The following is a 23296-nucleotide window of genomic DNA, read 5'->3' as shown; positions in this document are numbered from 1 at the left end:
CTGGCTTACCCTGCAGATTGCAGCATGTGCTTTGAAGCCTCAGAAATACGCAAGAGCCTATTAATATTATTAGCAGGCTTTCTATGGTCATAGGTAATGCTGGGCTGGATGGATCTCTGGTCTCATCCAGGAAGTAAGATGGGACCAGCCAGTACGGAAACAGTATTTAGTATTCAAATGTTTACTGTTGGTGTTGCACTGTGGTTTGGCCACAAGGTGGCAGTATTTCTACATGTACTGTTCACACTAGGCTTTGGAGTAAATGCTGATTTAAGTAACAGCTCAATGAAGACACTTCTCTGGTTTAATCCTGTCTGGCAGGAGCCATGGGCTTTTAGGGACATCTGCAGGAACAGATGATTTGGAATCCTCCACACACACCCTCCCCAGCTGAAAGAATTTCCAAGTGTTGGGGAGATGGTTGTACTTACTCTGCCACTGCATGTAAAAAAACAACCCAAAAAAACCCTTAGGCCAAATAGTTTAATGTGGCCCCCAGGCCTCTCTGTCTGGCTCTCAGAATTTTTCCCTAGACCAGTTTAAATGTTAAAGCTTTGTGCACTAGCTTGGTTCCTTTCCATCTTCCATCCAGGGAAGCAAGAGGCAAGAACACATTTCAGCCAGGAACAAAAGCACTCAAGCAAGAAGGGTGCAAAGCAGGGCCTGGGGGGGATATATATGGTTTGGAGTGAGTGCCAGATAAAAGGGAGGGCCAGATTTGGCCCCTGGACCACAGCTTCCCTACCCCTGAACTAACACTCCCTCCACACACTCCCCACCCCAAAATCACTTAAGGAGATTACCTAATTTAGGGATTTTTGTCACATCTACACCTTACACTTAAAACACTTGTTTATTTATTTATTTATTTATTTATTTATTTATTTATTTATTTGCAAAATCATAATATGCACTTCCATTAAAATACAGCAAGGCAGAATGCAGCAGATAAGGATAATATGAGCAAGAGATGCATGAAACTATAATTAAAAACATCAGTAAATGCTGATGGGTTGAAAGGGAAAATATAGTGATGTAAAGACCTGACTAAACCTTTTTTCCCCTCCTGAAGTCATCTTCCGGAAGGGAAGGGTGCTTCGTGCCAAACCTCTATTGGTAAGGGGTTCCACAGGCCAGGGGCTGCCACATGAAAGACTCATTCCCTAGAGAAAGCCAACCAAACCTCAGTGGCTTCACCCCCTCCAAAAGAATCTTGGGAACTGTAGTTTAAGGGTGCTTGGGTTTATAGCTCTGTAAGGGGGCAAGTTACATGTCCCAGGATTCTTTGCAGAGAAGCCATGTGCTTTAAATGCATGTGGTGGATGATGACCTAAGCCTCTCTTTGTTACCCAAACACAAGTCAGGTCAGCTTGGGAAAGAGTCTGCTTTAAAATCTCTAGGTGTCCATTCCTCAGCTGCCTTGGCTGTCTTGATGGTTGTGTGGTGTGGCTTATCTGTGAATCCAGCTCAACACATCTCTACTTCTGTTTCCCACAGTACGATTACAGCTTCCGGACAGAGCAGAGCGCTGCAGCCAGGCTCCCCCCGAGCCCCACTCGATGTCCACAGCTCCAGCAGTCCTGAAGCCCCCACCCCTGGGTGCCATGGAGAGGGGAAGCACATGTACTACTGAGAGGGGAGAGTGATTCCCCTCCTCTCCACGTAACCTTTCCCCCAAACCCCTTTATTCTCCCCTCCCCACAAAAGCAGTGTTACTGGAACCCTTTCCAGCAAAGGGGACTCTATCTTTCTTTCTCTTTCTTGTGTCTGATGATTTGTCGCTGTCTTTGTACAAAATAACTGGATAGGATTTATTTCTTCTCTGTTTCTCTCTTTTTATTTTTGATATCTCTCCTTGCTTCAGAGATTTTGATTTGGCTGCGTTAACCCTTTTCATCAACTGTCTTGACCTCCCATATCTCCTTTCAGGGTCCACTCTGCATCATAACCGTGCTAACCAATGTGTTGGATTGATGGATGTATTGGTCCATCGCCTTTTTTATGATGATGTTCGCTTTGTTTCTGATAACTGGTTCTGCCAGGTTAAAATCCAGTGAAGGCATCTTTCTCCAAAACGCCTTGCACCATCTAGGAAGCCACAGCCACCTCATCTGTGGCTTTTAACAGTGATCTCCCAGCTCATTCTGGAATACCGCCAATCCAGTGCAGTCTTACTGCTCATGTGGGACTCTAAAATCACAGCATATCATTGGTTCTAAACTTGTACCTCAATCTCTATACAAGGTTGAGGTTTATGTCTGGACTGAACAGAGACAATAAACTGGGTTGTGCTTTTGGTTGGCTGGTGTTCTTCCATAACCTGTGACAGTTTCACTCGGCACTGGAGGAGGGAAGAAAGTAAACAAGAAAAGCCAACAATTTTGCCTTCTTTGCCATGAAAATCCCACACAGCCAATTGTTTGCTGTTGGAAATGAGCTGAAGACCTTTTGTGGCCTGGACTTCCCTCTGGCTCATGAAGAAGCCTGGAAATCCACTCTCCCAGTCCCACTAGCAAAGCCATTCTTCATCCAAAGATCATGCTATCCACCTTACTTGGTTTCCAAGGCCTATTGGTGGGGGCCGCTTCTTTTTTCCAGCTGAAAAGAAATAGACCTAGATGTTTGCCTGGAAGCGTGGGAGATGCTCTGTGGTGCGCTCTGTCTATCTGTCTCTGAATGCAGACTGCCTGGAAAGATGTCCAGACTTCCATTCTCTCCCCAGAAATACTTGAATATGGCAGCTAAGAAAACAGCCAATCAAAACATGCCGGTCGCAGCAGCTGGCTCCTAAAGTCTTTGTCTCCCCTATTGGCTGCTTGATGATGAGAGCGACCACCATGTGTGCCTCTGGAAGCCTCCTGAGAAGGGAGTTAAGACTTCAATTCACAACAAGTCTGGTCCCACTTCGCCAGTCCACGGACAACTTTAAACTTCAGTCTCCAGCATGCTCACGACAAGTGTCTTGTTCGAGACCCAAATGCATGTCTTGGTGAAATCTGTTAACTGTATTATTATTTTTTAATGTTATTTTGGAAAGCCTGTGTGATCTCATGTGCTGCTGTTTGAGAGTCCCTGCCGGAGAGAACAAAATGTTTTTGAGGGGCAGCAAAGAGGGACAGGATTATTAACACTTCTCCCTACCCACTGCCCTCTTCAGGTGGAAAGGTTCAGCAGTGTAACATGTAAATAATGATTGTCTAACAGTCTTCAAATTAAAACACGGTGGTCATAGAAAGGCAGCTGCTCTTGTGAGTTGTTTGGCAAGCATGTTCTTTAATTGTTCTTCCGAGGTTAAGTGCATGGATGAAAGTTGATGTAGACATACCATCTTCCTCCTGATGGTGTGGGATGCTCCTATTTGTAGCCCTAATCTCCCATTTGGCTACTATTCTATGTCTAACAAAATTCAGATTTTTCCTATGATGACGACTTCAGTGCTTTTTTGAAATACCAAATGTCAAGTTCTTTTTAAAGTGTCTTTTTTTCTTCTCTTTTTTGGTGCCTCTGCTTTGCTGGTGCCCTAAGCATGTGCCTATAGTCTGCCTATAGGCTGACCCAGTACTGCTTGCAACTCCAGAGTTATAAGAATCCTCTCCAGCCCAAGTGGGTGGGTAGGCAGATCTGAAGCTTTTTGGTGGACTGAGTTGCTGCTGTTTCATTCACTCACAGTTCACAGCAGTGTTTACTTGATAGAGTGTTTTCATGGGCCTTTCTCTCCTCCAGGTTTTTGACACACATTGCCCCACCGTCTTTATCTGGAGAATCCATCTTCTAAAGCAAGGGTAGGGAAGCAGTGGCCCTCCAGTAGCTGTTGGACTACAACTCCCATCATCCCTGACATTGACCATGCTAGCTAGGGCTGATGGGAGCAGGAGTGCCACAGGTTTCCCACCCCTGATCTACATGCTGCTGTCTTTGTCACTGTTCTCCCTCAGCCCTGTTTACCCACTCTGAACCCCAAAGATTACCCATGGAGCAGCAGAAGCTATGGCTGGAATGTACCACTTGAAACTGCAGGTGGGGACTCACATCATAGACTGTTCCCCATCCAACACATACACAAAAGCCAATCCCCCATGTAGAGATCTAGCGTGTCAGGGGAAAGTCTAGGTTACCCCCTTTTGATCTGACATGCTAGGTGGCGGGATTATTGTTGGGGGTCAGGTCCACAAAAAGGCTTACCACCTCAGCTAAGAACTAGGCCCTATGGATCATTCTTCTAGGATCAGAAAAACATAGGTTGTTAGTGCCAGGGTGATTATTTTGAAGACCAAGGCCCTTTTCTTACAAACCTGGAAAAAGCTGGTGCGTTGGAGCCTGCCACTGTTAACTTTTCCTGTAGGGGGCAGGCTGTGCCTAAAATGAGAGCGTACAGAAACCACTTGAGTCCCCCCTGTTCCTTGTTGAGAGGCCCACAGAGACTTTCACAACCAGCCCTTTATCTACTGGAAAAGCACAGGTTGACCCTTGTCTTCCCCCACTGGAGGTTGCTGGTATAGCATTCAGTGTGTTCTGAACAGCCTACATTGTCTTGAGGCTTTTTCAAACCATGACAAATGCGTTTCACAGGTGATGCTTTGTCTCAGAAAAAGAAAGTGATGCAAGCTGTCTGTACATTGCCAAATGCAACAATTTGCACACACGTCTCTTTTGTTGTGTGTGCACATGTGCAAGTCTCACTGACCTTTTTAAGTGCTTCCTGTGGGTCATTCCAGCAACCGCCATGGGGGGAGACAAAGGGATTGGTTCCTTGGCATTGGCCATGTGTTCATCTAGATCAGGTGTAGGCAACTTAAAGCCCGTGGGCCAATCGCCTTCTCATTCCAGCCCCCGGACGGTCCGGGAATCAGCGTGTTTTTACATGAGTAGAATGTGTCCTTTTATTTAAAATTCATCTCTGGGTTATTTGTGGGGCCTGCCTGGTGTTTTTACATGAGTAGAATGTGTGCTTTTATTTAAAATGCATCTCTGGGTTATTTGTGGGGCATAAGAATTAGTTCATTTCCCGCCCCCGCCTCCCCCCCCCCCAAAAAAAATATATAGTGCAGCCCACCACATGGTCTGAGAGATTGTGGACCGGCCCACAGCTGAAAAAGGTTGCTGACCCCTGCTTTAGATCTCAGAGACAAACATGAGACAAAGCACTGGGCTGGATATAAGTCGTGTTACTCCTGTGATTTTATGGTGGCTGAAAAAAAGTGCAGCTGCAATTGTGAAAATGATTCCCAGCTTTCCTCAGCAATGATGATGCCACAACTGAATGCATTAAGGAGCATCTGATAGCGCAAATGGGTTTAAAATTCACTGGCAGAGCGCCTGCTTTGCATGCAGAAGATCCCCGTTTCAGTTTATGAAATCTCCAGGGCTTGGAGAGACCCTCCTGCCTGAGACTCTGGAGAGCTACTGCAAGTCAGCGTAGACAGTACTGTGGTACCTCGGGTTACGAACTTAATTCGTTCCGTAAGTCTGTTCTTAACTGAAACCGTTCTTAACCTGAGGTACCACCTTAGCTAATGGGGCCTCCCACTGCTGCAGTGCTGCCAGCACGTGATTTCCGTTCTCATCCTTGGGCAAATTTCTCAACCTGAGGGACTACTTCCAGGTTAGTGGAGTTTGTAACCCAAGGTACCACTGTACTGAGCTAGAAGGGCCAGCAGTCTGTTTCAGTACAAGGCACCTTCCTGTCTTCAAATCTGTGGAGTAAATTGGTTATTTTCCAAGTAGATATGGAAGACAATCTTCCAATAGGATTGGGTTGATTGTGACTCTTCAGGAGTTGCTGGTTAACCACTGGCTGTGCTTAATGTGTGTTGGGAGTCTGGCTGTGCCTGCTCCAGATGTTGTCGATGTGCTTCCCAGGTGCTGCTCGACTGCAGCTCCTGTCGTACCTGAACTTCGGTTATAGTTGCTGGGGCTAATGGGGTTTTTTGTTCACCAACATTTGGAGGGCACCACAGAACACCCCCAAAATTGTTGAGCTGTTGTTGTTTTTTACAGAGACGCTAGGATCCAGAGCAACGGACGTATGGCAGCCCTATGACTTTCGAACTGGAGAGTCACACAACACCAACCCCACCTCCCCCCCCCCATTAATGATTAAGCTTGGTGCTCTGTTTTCAAAAAAAACATCAACTGTGGGTCTGTTTTGCCCAGGCGACTTAAGAGTGCTCAAATATAAAATGCATTAACAAGAAGTTGACAATTTTTTATGACATCAGATCATACAGGCAAAAAGAAACACTTTTTTATGCAGTTGGGAATCTTCAGTTGTATTGTATTTGTGCGTGCGTGTGTGTGTGCATATGTGCGGTGTGTGTGTGTGTGTATTTTTAAGATGCTATGCATTTTATTTGTGATGGGACATTGAAAGTGGATTAACTTGTTCATTATTAATCCTATTAATATTATCCTTTCATATTTATTTTAGATTGCCTTCCTTGTATTTTAAAAGGGAAGTTTGTGTCTGAAAATTTAGCCTGTATTCTTAATATAATTTGTTAAATAAAAGTTTTAACCAGTTTCATTTTCTTCTTCTTCTTCTTCGGAGTTTTGAATTTTGGTTCAGGTGGAGGCATTGCATGTTCAAATGCTTCCCCCACCTGCTGCTTGTGAAAATCTAGCAGCTCAGGAAGAAGTGTCCTTCTAACCTAGGCTTCTCCTTGAGATGCTAGGGCTTTCTTATTTAATGTGGTTGGCCATTCAGATATGCAACTCATCCATCTGCATTCTGATCTGATATTTCTCCAGAGTCTGGTACGTCTGATTATCGGTTGCTGGGAAGCACGAGTGGCGTGAGAGCTGTTGCACTCAGATCCTGCTTGTGGTCTTCCAAGAGGCATCTAGATGGCCACTGTGAGACCTGGACGCTGGACTACATGGGCCTTTGGCTTGATCCAGCTACAGTGCTTCTTACATTCCTATAATAGGTTTTCGGGCTCTGATCTTTTTGGAGTACCTCCAAGGAAGATGTGCAGGCAGTATTGAAAAAGGGCCCACATTGGGAAAGCTAGCACCTCAAGGATCAGGTTGGGTTGGACTGCTCCTCCCTGAGGCACTAGCTTTCCATACGAAGGAAGGCATTTCTGTTTAGAGGAGTATTCTCACACAATCTGAGTGTTCCGATTAGCACTCCATCCCAATTTGTTGCTCGTCAAGAAGCAAACATACTAGTTCCTTCCATATTTCTATCCAAAAAACAAAAGCAGGCAGCGTCATTGGGACTTACCCATACACTTCAAAAGAAAGAAAGAAAGAAAGAAAGAAAGAGAACAGTTACAATGCATTAATACTTAATGCCAATACAGTGGTACCTCGGGTTAAGTACTTAATTCGTTCCGGAGGTCTATTCTTAACCTGACACTGTTCTTAACCTGAAGCACCATTTTAGCTAATGGGGCCTCCCGCTGCCGCCGCACTGCCGGAGCACAATTTCTGTTCTCAACCTGAAGCAAAGTTCTTAACCTGAAGCACTATTTCTGGGTTAGCGGAGTATGTAACCTGAAGCGTATGTAACCTGAGGTACCACTGTAAATTGTTTTAAAAAAGAAATGCTATTAGCTCTTGGCCTGATTTCAAAAGCCCTCCTCAAGCAGTTAGCTCAGACTTCCAGCAAGAATGGTCTGTCCCTTTCCTAGCCCTTTTGGGGTCGGAGTGCAGTTTGAGAAAAAAGAAAGAAGTAGGCCCCACCTGATCTTAGCTGTGGGTCTGCCTATTGCTGGTTTTGGCCCTTTCCACTACTAGCATGTGGCTTCCAAAAGATTAACACCCCCCCAAGTGCAGGGATAGCCAAAGTGGTGCCCTCCATATGTTGTTGGACTGCAACTCCCATCAGCTCCAACTAGCATGACCAATGGTCAGGAGTGATGGGTGCAGTTACGAGACTGATGGGATAGAAAGCAGAGAGCCCAACAGTAGGTGGTCCAGAGCCTACTAATTATAGTTCTGCCTCCATCCTCCTCCCTGCTGAATTCTACAAGGGCAACACGGAGACTAAGGAGGTGGAAGCTGGCAGGCATTGTGACCCCCTGGGCTGGTTGTAAGAAAGAAGGTGAGGGGCGCTGTCTGTCTGAGGGCAGATTGAGATTGGTGGGGCAGTGCCCCATTTGCCCCAATGGACCACCCTCCACTGGAGGGTGGTCTAAACAAAAATAAAAAATTCAGCTATGGGGTAACCTGAGCCCAGAGCGGGTGTGGGATAAAAGCCAAACTCTTCACCAAGTCCCTTTGTCCCAGCCTTGTTTTGGCCTAAAAACTTAGTTTCAGAATCCACCCAGTGCATTTGATGAATCTAGTAGAACAAGTTGTTAAAAATTCCAAGTGGGGAATTCTATGCTGGAGCCAACTCTGTTGATCCAGTTTTTTCCTTGGCCTTCTTCATCTCATTCCCCCAGTTGCTTCTTCCACACGTCACAGAGCAACCTGGCAGCCGGAGAGGGGATTTCATCACTTGCTTGGCCACCCAGGCAGTTTCCCCCTGTTCCAGCCTTTCCTTCTTGAGGCTGGGCAGACGCAGGGTGTGGTGGCCCCCTTGTGTCTCTGTGTGGTTGCATGCTTTGGGGTGGGGGTGGGAATATAAAATGGAATTATTTGTGGTGGGGCAGGGGGGAAACAATGCTCTATAATCGATTCAAGAATTCAAATGACAAAGAGTATTAATTCAAAGCCTATAGGAACAAAACACAGTTTTGGAATAGACGGGGATCTGGACCAGCTTTTGTAGCCTGATGGGCAAAATGCGAGAAGAGGGCTTATGGCACAGTGAGTGAAAGAGCCTGCTCATGCCTTCAGGATAATTCTGTGGCATGGTTTAGTACAGCACAGTTTCAAACCATTTAACTGATTGCTCGTCTCATGTAAGAAAAGGAAAGATAAGCTCCCCAAGCTTAGACAATTAGCATGCCAGGAAACCCAAATCCTTTTCCTGATGTGTAGATTTCTACAAGCTGTGGATTTTTAAACATGCAATTGCTCTCCCTCTTGCTGTCTTTCCTGTAATCTGGAGCAAGAGAGGGTGGTCTGGAGCAAGAGAGGGTGGTCTAAACCACTGAGCCTCTTGGGCTTGCCGGTTGTAAGGTCAGCAGTTCGAATCCGCACAACAGAGTGAGCTCCCGTTGCTCTGTCCCTGCTCCTGCCAGCCTAACAGTTTGAAAGCACACCAGCGCAAGTAGATAAATAGGTACAGCTGCGGTGGGAAGGTAAACGGCGTTTCCATGCACTCTGGCTTCCATCACAGTGTCCTGTTGCACTAGAAGCAGTTTAGTTATGGTGGCACATGACCCGGGAAGCTGCAGAAAAACACCGGCTCCCTCAGCCTGAAAGCGGAGATGAGCGCCACACCCCATAGTCAAATTCAACTAGCTTTTACCATCCAAGGGCCCTTTACTTTTACCTATCTCATGATGGTTCTGTATAGTCAGGCTCGTAATTTGCTAGATTCACAAGTGCTGCTCAAATGGTCCCAGGGGCATTCTGTGGCTTAATGCAGTCATTTCCCATTCAGCTATTTAGGGTCAGTCCTCCATACTAGGGTTCTCTGGAGGTTTAGACAGGGGTTCTCCCAACCCTGCCAGGAGATTGCAAGGATTGAAACAGGTCTTCTGATGCAAAGCTATGGCCCTCCCCCTAAAAATAAAATGATAGCAGGGATGGTGGGAGTTGTAGTCCAAAACATCTGGAGGGCACCTGGTTGGATATGCTGCCCGTTGTCCCCATTAGGAAGCTGCCTTATACAGACCATTGGGTCCATATAGCCCAGTGTTGTGTACACTGACTGGCAGTGGCTCTCCAGGGTGTAAGACAAGGAGCTATCCAAGTCCTACCTGGAGATGCCTGGAATTTGAACCTTTTGCATGCATAGCAGGTGCTCTAGCACTGAGCTACAAACCAGCCTTCGGCATTTCTCAAGAAAATTCCCAGACAGGTAATTTAACTGCAAAGAGGAGGAGGAGGATATTCCAGGTCTAGACAACAGGACAAGTTAATTCTTCTTAGTATCCACACTGCACCTTCATGCCCTTATCCTCTGTGCCCCCTTACCCTCAAATCCTTGATATTCAATCAGGTGCTGGTGATGGGTCCCATGGCATTTTGAAAGACAAAACTCTCAGAGTGAGAGAAAGAGAGAGACCCCACCCACTTGCCTACATCCCCCCTTCTTGGGGATGACTGCGGTTCATCTGGACAAGGATATAAAAACGCAGAACATCAGAAACACAGGAATTTTTAATTTGAAGGCCACTCAAGGAGAGAAGCAGGAGGAGAGTTGAGGGAGGTGAGGAGTGGGAAATGGAGAGGGGACTTTCATATGTGTCAGGGGTTCAGGAGCAGAGGCGAGGGCAAGGGAGGAAACAGAGAGCGAGGGGGAGGAGGCAGAAGAAAAGATGAGTGATGACGACGACCCGAGATCTCCGAGTCTTTCCAGTGAATCAGAAGATTCACAGAAAGGAGCACCAGTGGCCAGAGCAAGGGGGGAACCTAGGGGGACACCCCAGGAAGAAGGGTCCAGAGGGGGCTCAGAGGGGAGCAGTTGGAAATCGGGACCAGCGTCACCAACAGAGAGCAGGGGAGAAGAAGGGCACCAGGTATCAAGCGCTGGCAGCTCGCAACAGGAGGGAGGGCACGAGTCAGGAGTGGCCACACCTCCATCGGGGAGCGAAGAAACGGTTAGGCGGAAAGTGGAAGGTTGGGCGCGCGCGCCAAGTTCAAATGCACAGGAAGGTGGCGCAGTAAGCAGCCCGGAAAGGGAGCCAGGTCCTAAAGCCCGGCGCAAGGAGACAGGAGGGTCCGGGGGGTCCGCGTCAGAAGAATCCCGGAAGGAAGAGACCACGGGGGGCAGAGGGACCCAGAGAAGAACGGTCAGGCGGAAAAGGTGGAGTAAGGCTAGGTTAGTAAGCTGGTGCACAGGGGGCGGAGACTCAGACGGAGCTTCGCCGGTCTAACCTGTAAGACGTAGAGCTGCGCGCAGCAGCTTGAGAATGGAAACTGTAACTCAATAAAGACTTTTACAAGTGACCGCTGGCTAGCGTGATCCTCTGTGAGCTAGGATCTGGAAGCAGCTCTGACAATATGCAAAACTTAACCCAGACACATTGCATCAAGCTTTTCTTTTAAAACAAACTGAACTCTGTTTCAGAAAGATGTGCTAAAGAACTCCCATTCTTGTGAAGAAAAACCTAGATTTTCAAGCCTTCTGGGATCCATTGATTCTAGGATGTATTTTAATTGATTGCTTGATTTTATCTTGATGTGTTATATTATTGATGTTAGCCGCTCTGAGCCCGGTTTTGGCCAGGGAGGGCAGGTATAAATAAAAATCATCATCATTATTATTAGAAAATGGGGACATTTCTCATTCCCCCCAGCTGACACTCCTCGACTCCCCCATTTTTGTGTCCCCCCGCAAAGCATTTCTATCAGATGAAGGGTGAGCGCCATCACCACTTCACTGCACAAACACCATCCTTGAGAAAACCCCTTAATCTTTATTTTATTTTATTATTCTTTGATAGATTTTACAAAAAAAGAAAGACACCAATAAATAAATTTCAGTAAGGAGCAAGATTAGATGCAGATGCACTTTTTGTTGTTGTTGTTCCTTTTAAAAAACAAGACTTATTGTGCGCGACTCTACCCTCCCCCCCCCTTTCCACCCAGGGCGGCCCTGCCCTCTGCCTGCATACCCTCCAACATTCCTCCGATGAAAAGAGGGACATCCCATTCCATAATGATAATTTTACTATTTATACCCTACACATCTTACTGGGTTGCCCCATCACTCTGGGCAGATTCCAACATTTAAAAAGAATTAAACTTTTTTTTTTTTTTTAAACAACCCTCTATACAGTAGTACCTTGGTTTAGAACTTAATTCGTTCTGGAGGTCCGTTCTTAACCTGAAACTGCTCTTAACCTGAGGTACCACTTTAGCTAATGGGGCCTCCTGCTGCCGCCGTGGCACAATTTCTGTTCTCATCCTAAAGCAAAGTTCTTAACCCGAGGTACTGTTTCTGGGTTAGCGGAGTCTGTAACCTGAAGTGTTTGTAACCCGAGGTACCACTGTACAGGATTGCTTTCAGACGGCTTGGGGTTTGGATAACTCTGTGCCCTTGAGCATTTCTCCAATGAAAATAGGGGCGTCCTAAGAGAAAGCAGGACATTCCAGGATCAAATCAGAAACCGGGACGGCTTCTCTAAATCAGGGATGTCCCTGAAAAATAGGAACACTTTGAGGGTCTGTGCCTACCCCTCAGAACTGGCAGGTCACACGGGGCTGGGCCTTGACAGCATCTCCTCTTCACCTGTTCTCCAGCAGCCACTATAAGCTGCCCGAGGGAGGAGGCTGGCAGCAGCGGCCATGGAGAGGCAACGGAATTCTCCTTTGCAGCCACCACTGCCACTGCTCAGGACACGCACCAGCTCATGCTGTTCCTTGAACTCAGTGGCGGCAACCCTGGCAGGAGTAACAGGGACATTTGGGGATCAAATCAGAAGTCGTGTTGGTTTTCGTAATTGCAGGACTCCCCCTGGAAATTTGGGGCACTTTGAGGGTATGAAATAATGGGTACATAAGAAGGGGTAAGTCATCTCCATGGCTTAACAATGATGTCCACGTCCATGAATTTTAGGGCTTAGCAAGCACTAAAAGGGTGATGTGATCATTTATTTTCAGGGGAAATATTTGCCTCTGCCATTGAAGAGAAACTGCTCACTTTCCCTCTTCTGTACAAAAGCCAGCATCTTTCCTTACATCAAAGGTGTGGAACCTCACAGCTGTGGGCCAACTGTGGCCCTCCAAGCTTCTCTGTCTGACCCATGGGACTCTCCCCTGGCTGTACCCCATCAACAGGCCACACCCCTCACCAGGCCTGGTTTGCACCCTCTTTGAGCATTTTTGCCACTTGTGATCCTGACTCCACCAACCAGTGCAATATCGCCCCCAGGTGGTTGCACAGAATTGAAAGAAGCTCTTGGGTGGTACAAGGTTCCCCACTTCCACCTTTCACTTTGTGCTAACTTTATAAAAGGCTCAGGCCAAGAGGTGTGGGGCAGGGGGAATTATAATAGGACCTAACTTCTCCAGATCTTGGGGAGATAAGGGTGGCCACAGTTGGATCCTGTCTCTGCTGAGCTGTTCTCTTTTGAAGAGCCCTTTCAGATGTTTCCACTTTACGACTTGCTTTCTTGAAAGATGTAAAAACTTTGCACAACCGCAAAAAAATAAATAAAATAAATAAAAAATCAACAGACTGCAACTTTCGGTTTGGGGAACATAAGGGCGGTTTTCCAAATGCCTCTGATAACCCTCTTCAGAAGCAGGGAGAGTTCTTTCCAAATGGGATCTTACAAATTAGCCCGTGAAAATATTCATTTAGCTGAAGCTCTCCCCGCACCCACTTCAGCCCCTCAAGGAAACCTCCATTTATTATTTGGCTGAAACGCTGGATAATTAGCTGTCTTGTCAACACAAAGAAGCTTTTTCTCGATGATGGTAAAATGCATCTGCTTCTAATATTTATAAAGAGTTTGCAAAGGCCATTAATTCTTCTAGTTGGGAACAAAACCAGCTGGCCATTTCTTTCCATTTGATGTGTGTGTTTTTTTTAGGGGGGGAGTTTTAATGTACATTTTTTCATGACTAAGGGCATGCATTTTTTGGAGAAACAGTCACACTTGGAGGCTTATAAAGGGGGTGAAAAAATGGGCCCAAGCGGGAAATGGTGTGTATTGTTAGCTAAGTAATTTCTCACCTTGCACCAGGGAAGCGGATCGGTGCCAACTTTAGCGCATTAAGTGACAGAATTCCACATGCTGCTGTAATGCAATCCATGACATGTTAGAAGGGGAAATGTCGTATGTTTTGAAGTCTCTGTCCCTCTGGGAAATGACACACTGATGTCAGCTCTCTAAGAAATTGCAGTCAACATAATCCATCCTGACACTTGAATTACAACATGAAGAGGGTTTTCTCTCTCTCTCCCCACATGATGATGGGCTTCTTCTGAGAAGGCAAAGAAGTGAAACAGCTCCTTTTGAAAGCAGAGCAGTGGTTAAAACAAAATACCTGACATGACAAGGGAGAGGAAAAATAATCAAATCATGGTGTAATTCTGCATAGAAAATAAGCTTTCTCACTCTCCCATATATAAAAACATGGCAAGAGCTGCTGGACCAGGCTAATGGCCCATTTTGCCCATTGTCTTGTTCTCAGAGTGGCCAACCAGATGCCCCAATGGGAAGGCCACAAGAAGGACCTGAGGGCTGCCTATCTCCTGCCACTTGTGATTCTCAGCAGCTGCCTCTGACGATGGAGGCCTAACTTCTTCTTCTTCTTCTTTGGCGATCCCTCGTAGCCAAGTAAGATTGTCTTCCATAAACACGGTTTTAACAGTGAGTCCGTAAGTGACTGTGGAGGCCAATTCTGGACCCACACATCCTTCCACAGTGGGGACATTGGTTTCCGGGTGGGAGTTGATCACGGTGTGGATTTGCCAAGCATGCTTTCCTCCTAGCACATTTCTCCCTTGCGTTCTGAGTTCAAGTGTCTTCACACCCCATGACACCATTGGTAAAGGCTGTTCTCCAGCTGGAGCGCTCGCAGGCCAGTGTTTCCCAGTTGTCAGTGTTTATACTACATTTTTTTTAGATTTGCCTTGAGACAGTCTTTCAACCTCTTTTGTTGACCACCAGCATTACACTTTTTAAGTTCAGAATAGAGTAGTTGCTTTGGAAGATGATAATCAGGCATCAGAACAACATGACCAGTCCAACGAAGTTGATGTTGAAGAATCATTGCTTCAACACTGGTGATCTTTGCGTCTTCCAGATATTAGTTCACCTGTCTTCCCTAGTGATGTGTAAGATTTTTCAGAGACACTGTCAATGGAATCTTTCAAGAGGTTGGAGATGGCGTTTGTAAGTGGTCCATGTTTCACAAGCATATAGTAAGGTTGGTAGTACAGTAGCTTTACAAACAAACATAGCCATTATGACTAGTAGTCATTGTTCAGAGGCAGTGCCTTTCTGAGCACTGGATGCTGTTGATCATCATGGTCCATTTGTGAGCCCCAATAGGAAGGCTCAAAGGATGATTAAGTACAGTTGTACCTTGGTTGTCAAACGCCTTGGTACTCGCACGTTTTGGCTCCCAAACGCCACAAACCCAGAAGCAGCCAATCGGAAGCCATGCCTTGGTTTTCAAACCGTTTCGGGAGTCGAACAGACTCCCAGAACAGATTAAGTTCAAGAACCAAGGTACCACTGTAATAATAAGCATGGTCAGGACTTGAGTGCAACAGCATCCTCCCCACTTGTGATTCCCAGCGACTGGTATTCAGAGGCAGACTGCCTGTTAACAGTGGAGGTAGAAAATGGCAGTCATGTCTAGCAGCCATTAATAGCCTTAACCTGCCCAAAGTTGTTTAATCCTCTTCTGAAGCCACCCAAGTTCGTGGCCTCTGCCGCCTCTACCAGCAGTGAGTTCCACAGTTTAACTCTGTGTTGCGTTAAGAAGTCCTTCCTTTTGCCTGTCCTGGGTCTCCCAATGTTCAGCTTCCTTCCTTCATTTATTATTGTTGTTGTTGTTGTTGTTGTTGTTGTTGTTGTTGTTGTTGTTGTTGTTGTTGTTATGTATTGTTATTATTATTATTATCATTGCACGTCCACAAGTTCTAGTGTCATTGGGGGGGGGGACTTCTCTGTCGACTTTCTCCACACCCTGCACACAGACACAACCCCCAGAAATATAGGGGAAGATTGATGATCCATCCTTTTTAAGGTCACAGCTGAAATTGGAGCAGTCAAAGTTTGGCTTGATCGAACCAAAACTGTGTGTTAAATGACGACTGGATATTCCAGATGGGATTTCTCTGCTGTTCTCCAAGATCATTACAGTTGCATTTTCATCCAGCTTTGGGTTGAGTTGTTGTGCTTTTCTCATTTTATGTTTTTAAAGTCTTCCAGTATGGAAAATCCATGTATTAAGGCGCTTTCTTTTCTCTCTCTTCATTTTCCTTTTGTATCAAGCCAGTACACACACACGAATCTGACAGCAAGCAAACATACACCAGAAGAGCTGGTTTTGGGAAGGAGGGGGAAGCATATCCTGTGAAACAATTCAGGTTTTTACTGCTATAAGAGGCAAAATGATAGGAGCGTATAAAATTATTTACATTGCAGAGAAAGTGGGCAGAGGAAAGCTTTGCTCCCACTCTCATAACACTAGACCTCATGGCCCTCCAGCCAAGCTGAACGTTGGCAGATTCAGGGAAGATAAAAGAAGTACTACAGGCAGCACATAAGAGGCAGGGATGGCCACCAAATTGAGCATCTTTGACAAACGCATAGAGGAGATAGCTATTCATGGCTGCTAGCCATGATGGCTTCACTCTGGCTCCATGGATGGAGGGAGCAACACTTCTGAATAGCAGTTGCTGGAAACTGCAGGTGACGGGAATGTTCTTGAGCTCAGATACTGCTTAAGTGCTTCCAACAGGCTTTCTGCTTTGCATGCAGAAGGTCCCACAGTCAGTCTTCAGCATCTCTTGGTAAGACCCCTGCCTGAAACCCCAAAGAGCTGCCAGCCAGTGTAGACAATATTGAACTAGATGGATCAATGGATCTGTCTCAAGGACTGGAATCTTTCTCTGTTTCTTTAGAGAAATAAATAATAATAATAATAATAATAATAATAATAATAATAATAACAACAACAACAACAACAACAACAACAATAATTTATTTATATCCTGCCCTCCCCAGCCGAAGCCGGGCTCAGAGCGGCTAACAACATTAAAATGATACAATATTCTAAAATCATTTCATTATAAAATCAATTCAAATCAGATTAATAGCAACCATCGGGCTAGAGTTCTGTGAGGATTGCCAAAGGAGGGGGTCAGACTGTGCTTTGGCCAAAGGCCTGGTGGAACAGCTCTGTCTTGCAGGCCCTGCGGAAATATGTCTAGTCCCGCAGGGCCCTAGTCTCTTGTGACTAGCGTTCCACCAGGAACGCTACAGCCAAAAAAGCCCTGGCTCTGGTTGAGGCCAGCCTAACCATGACTGTAAGGCAGAGCATCTTCTGTGCATGTGGAAGGCGCCAGGTTCAATCCCAGTCAGCTGGTTCAGTCCACTGAGCTGAATGGACCAAGGATTTTAATCTGTATAAGGCAGCTCCCCCGAGTTTGTGTAGCATTCCTGCTTGTGGACCACCACTTGCGTAGTGGGCATATTATACTTCTTGCTTTAACTTGGTGTCCTGTTCCTACTTCTGCAGTGCCCTAAGTTGGCACACACACAACCCAGGGTTTGTTGTTAGTGTGTTGATCACATTCCTGCAGCTAAAACATCTGAGCCACAATAGTTCTAGGGGGAAATTGTGGAGTTTATGTCTGTGATCTGCAAAGCTGTTCAGGCCTAATTAACTCTCTGTTTTCTGTCAGGGACAAAGAGTAAAATAAAGGCTTGGGTAGAAATGTGAGTTATTAATTGGAGGTGAATTAAGGTCAGCAGGCTTTTTTAAGCAGAAGTGGGGGCGGGGACTGTAAAGGTCTGGGCAAAGGGTAGAACTGTTACCAAATCATTCTTTGGCCATCTCTGTGTCAAGGCAGGAAGGATGTGTCCCAGGGGTCCTGTTTGTAAGGAACTGGTTGTTCTTAAAAATGCACACTTCATTGCTGTGCAGTTTTCCCCAGTGGTGAACTCTGTCAGGAGTGGGGTACCTGTTTGGATGTGAGCAGTTCTTGAGCTGGAAACGAACATGGCAGGGAGGAGATTCCCAGGCCAGTCCTCCCAGGTGGAAGCTGCCTGCTGCTCCCTGGAATGTAAGGTCCTATGAGCTGCCTTGCTCAGTCATGCCCAAGGTCCAAGGGGCCACAAATGGGCAGCCTGTGGCCCTTGGATTGGTTTCATGCAAGTGGCAGGGAAAGGGGGAGTAGTGGGGGGTAAGGAGGAGGAAGAGAGAGAGAGAATTGCAAAGATGGCAGAGGAAGAGAAGGGAGGGTGGCAGGAAGGGGGAAGGAGTGGCACATGTGGGGGTATGTGTGGCAGAAAGAGGAAAAATGAAGAAGAGAGAAATGGGACAGAAATAGATAAAACAGAGACAAAGAAAAGAGGGTGGCAGAGAGACAGTGATGTATTTTTGTATGCATTTTAGTTTTTGAAACTGTTCATCTTTTCTGCAATTGGATGATTTTATTTTGTCTTCTGCTTTTGATGTCTGTTTTGGGTTTTAAATGCATTAAATTAATACATTTTGATGTAAAACACTTAAGAGATTATGAAGGTTATTATTATTATTAAGCAGTTCACTAAATAAATAAAGATCAACAACAGTGATACTGTACTCTCTTGCTTGTCTGGATAGAGGCTGGAATGTGGTGTGTGCCTGGTCTCACCCACTTTTGGTCACACCCACTACTTGTATGTGGCCCCTGGAAGGTTGTCTGTGAGGGAATGTGTCCCTAGAGCTGGAAAAAAAATCTCCCACCTCTATTTTGCGGGGAGAACCTAAGAGAGAACCACACACACACCAGCCCAATGAGGACATTTCTTCACAGTGGACCTACTACTTCACTTCCAATCAGTCCAAATCATAGAAGGGGCCACTTGGATTATGTAGTCCAGGGGTAGTCAATTTTTTTATACCTACTGCCCACTAATGCATCTTTCTTGATGGTAAAATTTCCTTACTGCCCACCAGTGTTCGATGGAAGGATTCAGTTTGTGCCATAGAACCCCCTACCACCCACCTAGAATCCTGAAACGCCCACTAGTGGGCAGTAGGGACCAGGTTGACAACCCCTGATCTAGTCCAACACCCTGCAATGCAGAAATCTTTTGCACAATGTGAGGCTTCCTGCTGAAATCCTGTAACTCTTCATTCTGGGTTGTTGCAGGGGGTGGGGAGCTGTCCCAATTTTGTCCTGCTACAGCAGATGGCACTAATTCATTCTCATTTGGGAAGCATTCCAGAATGGCAAACAACATGTGGGCAGCCCAGTATAAACCCACCACTTATGCACTATACTTGGGCCAGTGACATGTTGCAGAATGCACCTGGAAAGCCCCACCAACAGTCTGGAGGGACCCTGAGTGTGCTGAGTCACCACTGAGTGTGCTGACTCACTTTCAGGAGGGAAAGGAAAACAGAGAGAGAGGGGCACTAGAATGGAGAATTTTGCTCTGAAGCACTCCACATGCCAATATTTTTATTTTTATTTTTGCAGACCACAACATTTTTTTCTGCAGTTCCAACTAATTCCTAGCTTGCTGCAGTTTTGGAGGTTGCCTGTGCTTGCTTCTAAGCTCTCTTTCAGAGGAGGAGGAGATTTCTAAACATTTTTTAAAGCCATGAGCCTCTCTGAACCGTAGGGATAACTTGCTCTCTGTGTGCATGTGTGTGTTTTAAACTAAATCCATGGCCAAGGATTGAGGTTTCACTTGGCAGTCCACCAGCATCTCACCAACACTTCCAGCCTAGCCGTGGGATTACTTCTCTGTATAATCCCAAGGCTGATTTATTTGAGCACAGACATATTTACAACAACCCGATAAGTAGCGGTTGCTATAAATATGTCTCGGGTACTGCACTCTTTTGCTTCTGCGCCAGCGAGGAAGGGAGCACTCCAGGAGAAATTGACCCTGAAACAAATGGAATGTATCTTAACATTCAAGATTTAAATGATGGGGTCTCCAGGTACTTGTAATAAGCTTGTTTTCTTGTGTCACTATAAAACCGTGGTCTCAGTTGAGGGTAGGAGCAGGGAGGGGAGAGAGAGAAGGGAAAATGTTCCAAATGAACTGGAGTCCAGGAATCAGCCGCTTGCCTTAGCTTGCATCTGCAGCATTATTAATAACCCCATTTCCAGCATTTTGTCACTTCATTTTGTGGCTACTGCTTTCTGACATTGTACTGGCACGCCATGGGCCAAAACATGACCTCCAAGTTTCTTGAAAGTTGACTTCTTCCCCCTGCAAAAGGACTCATATTTTTCTGCCTTTCTCAGGGCAATTAAGAACTTGTAAGATTTTGGTGACATACCTAGACAGCATCTTAAAAAGCAGAGACATCACCTTGCTGACAAAGGTCCATATAGTTAAAGCCATGGTTTTCCCAGGAGTGATGTATGGAAGTGAGAGCTGGACCATAAAGAAGGCTGATCGCTGAAGAATTGATGCTTTTGAATTCTGGTGCTGGAGGAGACTCTTGAGAGTCCCATGGACTGCAAGAAGATCAAACGCATCCATTCTTAAGGAAATCAGCCCTGAGTGCTCACTGGAAGGACAGATCCTGAAGCTGAGGCTCCAATACTTTGGCCACCTCATGAGAAGAGAAGACTCCCTGGAAAAGACCCTGATGTTGGGAAAGATGGAGGACACAAGAAGAAGGGGCGGCAGAGGACAAGATGGTTGGACAGTGTTCTCGAAGCTACCAGCATGAGTTTCACCAAACTGCGGGAGGCCATGAAAGACCGGAGGGCCTGGTCCATGGGGTCACGAAGAGTAGGACACGACTAAACGACCAAACAACAACAAGAAGATTTTGGTGTGTAGGGTTTGAGTTTAAGAATTGAGGAAGAGTCTGCTGGGTCAATCCAGTGACCCATGTAGTCCAGTATCCTGTTCTCACAGTGGCCAGCCAGATGCCCCAATGGGAATCCCACAGGCAGGACCCAAGGACAAGAACATTCTCCACTCCTGAGGTTTCCAACAACTAGTTTTCAGAAGAGCTACTGCTTGTGGAGGCAGAGCAGCGCCATCATGCCTAGTAGCCATTGATAGCCTTGCCCTCCATGAATTAGGCTAATCCTCTTTTAAAGCCATCCAAGTTCCATAGTTCTGAACTATGTGCTGGATGAAGAAGTACTTTCTTTAGCCTGTCCTGAATCTTCCAACATTCAGCTTCATTGGATGTCAGTGAGTTCTAGCATTATGAGGGAGGAAGGATTTTTCACTTTCTCCATGCTCTGCACCATTGTATATACTTCTGTCATGTCATCTAAAAAGTCCCAAACGCTGTCACTCCATCAGTTTTGTTTTCCTTTCCTGAAACTTTCCCAACTCTACAAGATCCCTTCTGAAGTGATGCAGACAGAACTGTACACAGCTCATTTTATCATGGTGAAGCAGTGAGCAGTGATGTGTGTATTTCTCTTTCCATTGAACCAGGAGTGATAAACCTCAGGCGAGGGGTCAAATGCAACCTCTGGACTTTTCTTTATGGCCCGTGGGACCAGAGGCCATGCCCCTTTCCACAAGCCCACAGCCCTTCTCGGGCCCCAGCCCTCAACAGCCCTGCTCCACACTCTCCCCAAGTTGAACTGAATTCTGCCCAAGTTATTTGGTCTGGCTGGAAGTCTCATTGAACTGGGATCATACATGTAGAGGCCTCTCTGTCTGTAGCATGGTTGGAATTCAGCCTTGTGTACATAGGTCAGTGTTTTCTGTGTTGCTCCACCCACGTTTGCCAGCCTCTGGCATGCAGTTGCCAGGAGGTTGCCTATGAGACAATGTGGCCATCAGGCTGAAAAAGGTTCCTCACCTCCTGCATGAAACATTTCTCCAGTTCTCTGCAACCTCCCTGGCTGCTTGTGCTTCCTGATCTGGACATGGGGGAAAGGCTCATGGGAGAAGTTAACCTCATGGCATCTTCCGCTGGGCTTTATTTGAAGACCAGGATGTCGGGTGCTGGCTACTAAGCACCTGGGATCAGTGCACACTGACTTCCATAAAAGTTGAAATACGTCACTGAAATCAAATGCTGTGGCTGCACAATAAGCAGCCCCCCTACCTGCCTGAAATTGTCCTGACAACCAGTAGGGTTGATTCTGCCGATCATTGGATTTGGTGCTACCTAATGCTGGTCTCCCTGACTTCTGCCATGCCAGGGTCAAATGTCATCAGATGCTACCACCTTCCCATGTTTTCCAGAAAGCCCAGCTGAGGACATCATAGAGTTTTCAGGAGATGCAAACACCCAGGGAGGCTGCAGCAGAGTGCAGACCACAAGAGAGATTATCTGTAGAATGAAATGAAGGTTATTAACAAACACCATTCACCACCATGAAAGTAAGATCAAACAAATATTATCTGGCAGTAGCTATTCCCATCAGGCTACCTCAGTGGGGGAGATGGGAAGCAGGGCTCATGCTATGAATCTGGCTGAAAGACAAGATCCATCAGGCACCTCCTGCTCCTGAACTGGTCATTATAACGACTACTATTTAAGAACTGGTGGCTGGGTTTGCTTTTTCCTCCCTGACCCCTATTCCTTGTGTGTCATGTTTTCTGCAATGCAAGCCTGTGGGCAGGAACTGCCTGGTTTTAATGGATTGTTATGTTAGTCACTCTGGGAGCCTTTTTGATTGAAGAGCAAATGCTCTAAATAGATACCAATAGCTAATTTGAACAAAAGCCCCCCCCCCCAGGTTACACTTCCATTTGACCAATCATGTATTTAACAAATCTTTATTATACCTCCACCCAATTGTTGGCAGTTGGGGCATTATGAATTTAAGTACCTATTATGAAGCAAGCTAACTTAGCCATATGGTGGGAATGATGTCATTCAGTAAGAACCCAATGGTTAACACTGGAGGATGTAGAAGTTGATGGTGTTCCTATTGAGGTATTAGTATTAATGAAAAATAAGCTTCAGTTTTTGAGTTGGCTTACTAACCCCTTTACATTCACGTCATTTAGAAATTGGAAAAATGGGCAAGAGCTTTAGCCCTAGGACTGCCACCTATAATTCCAATACAACACCATCCTCTATTTCAAAATAGAGATTGTGTAATGTGAATGTATGGGGAGGGAGACCATTTATATTATTTGAAACATTATGATAGGAAAGGGCAACTTCTTACAGTAGCAGCAATGCAAGTACATTTAGAAAACAATCAGATTTCGTGGCTGTTGGGAGATCATTTCTTTCAATTATAAATTGTAAGAATTGTAAATTGTAAAAATTAAAAATGAAGCGACCAGGAAACTAACAAAATATGAAAAGATAGTAATAAAAAATAGCATAATGACTGAGGGATTAATTTCACTTTTATACAAAATCCTTGTTGAGAACCAATTTCGCCCCAATAAAATCTAAAGACATGGTGAGAATGAAATTGGGATATAAACATTGAAGAGGGTAAATGGAACCATTTTGGGCAAAAGCACCACAGAAATCTTGGCCAGCAACTACTGGAACATTCACTAAAATGTTCTGGAACACTCACTAAAAATTGTGTGTCATATATAAAGCCCAATAGCTCTCCTTTATGCTGGAAATGATGTTAAATCATAGGTAC

General features: G+C 45.7%; 1 protein-coding gene across 4 annotated transcripts in view; it reads left to right on the top strand.

Moving 5' to 3' along the window:
- MVB12B (multivesicular body subunit 12B) overlaps positions 1–6523 on the top strand; it is a 106158-nt gene extending 99635 nt beyond the window's left edge. For all 4 annotated transcript variants that reach the window (XM_081180340.1, XM_081180342.1, XM_081180339.1 and 1 more), the window contains exon 10: positions 1498–6523. In XM_081180340.1, coding sequence (XP_081036466.1) covers positions 1498–1584 — 87 coding nt within the window. In that variant the 3' untranslated portion in view covers positions 1585–6523. The remainder of the gene's footprint in view (positions 1–1497) is intronic.
- The last annotated feature ends 16773 nt before the right edge of the window (positions 6524–23296 follow it).

Source organism: Podarcis bocagei (genome assembly GCF_964188305.1).
Source record: "Podarcis bocagei genome assembly, chromosome: Z".
In the NCBI taxonomy this organism is placed as follows: domain Eukaryota; kingdom Metazoa; phylum Chordata; class Lepidosauria; order Squamata; family Lacertidae; genus Podarcis; species Podarcis bocagei.
Note: the sequence above shows the minus strand (reverse complement) of the source record. Positions and strands in the feature narration are given on the sequence as shown.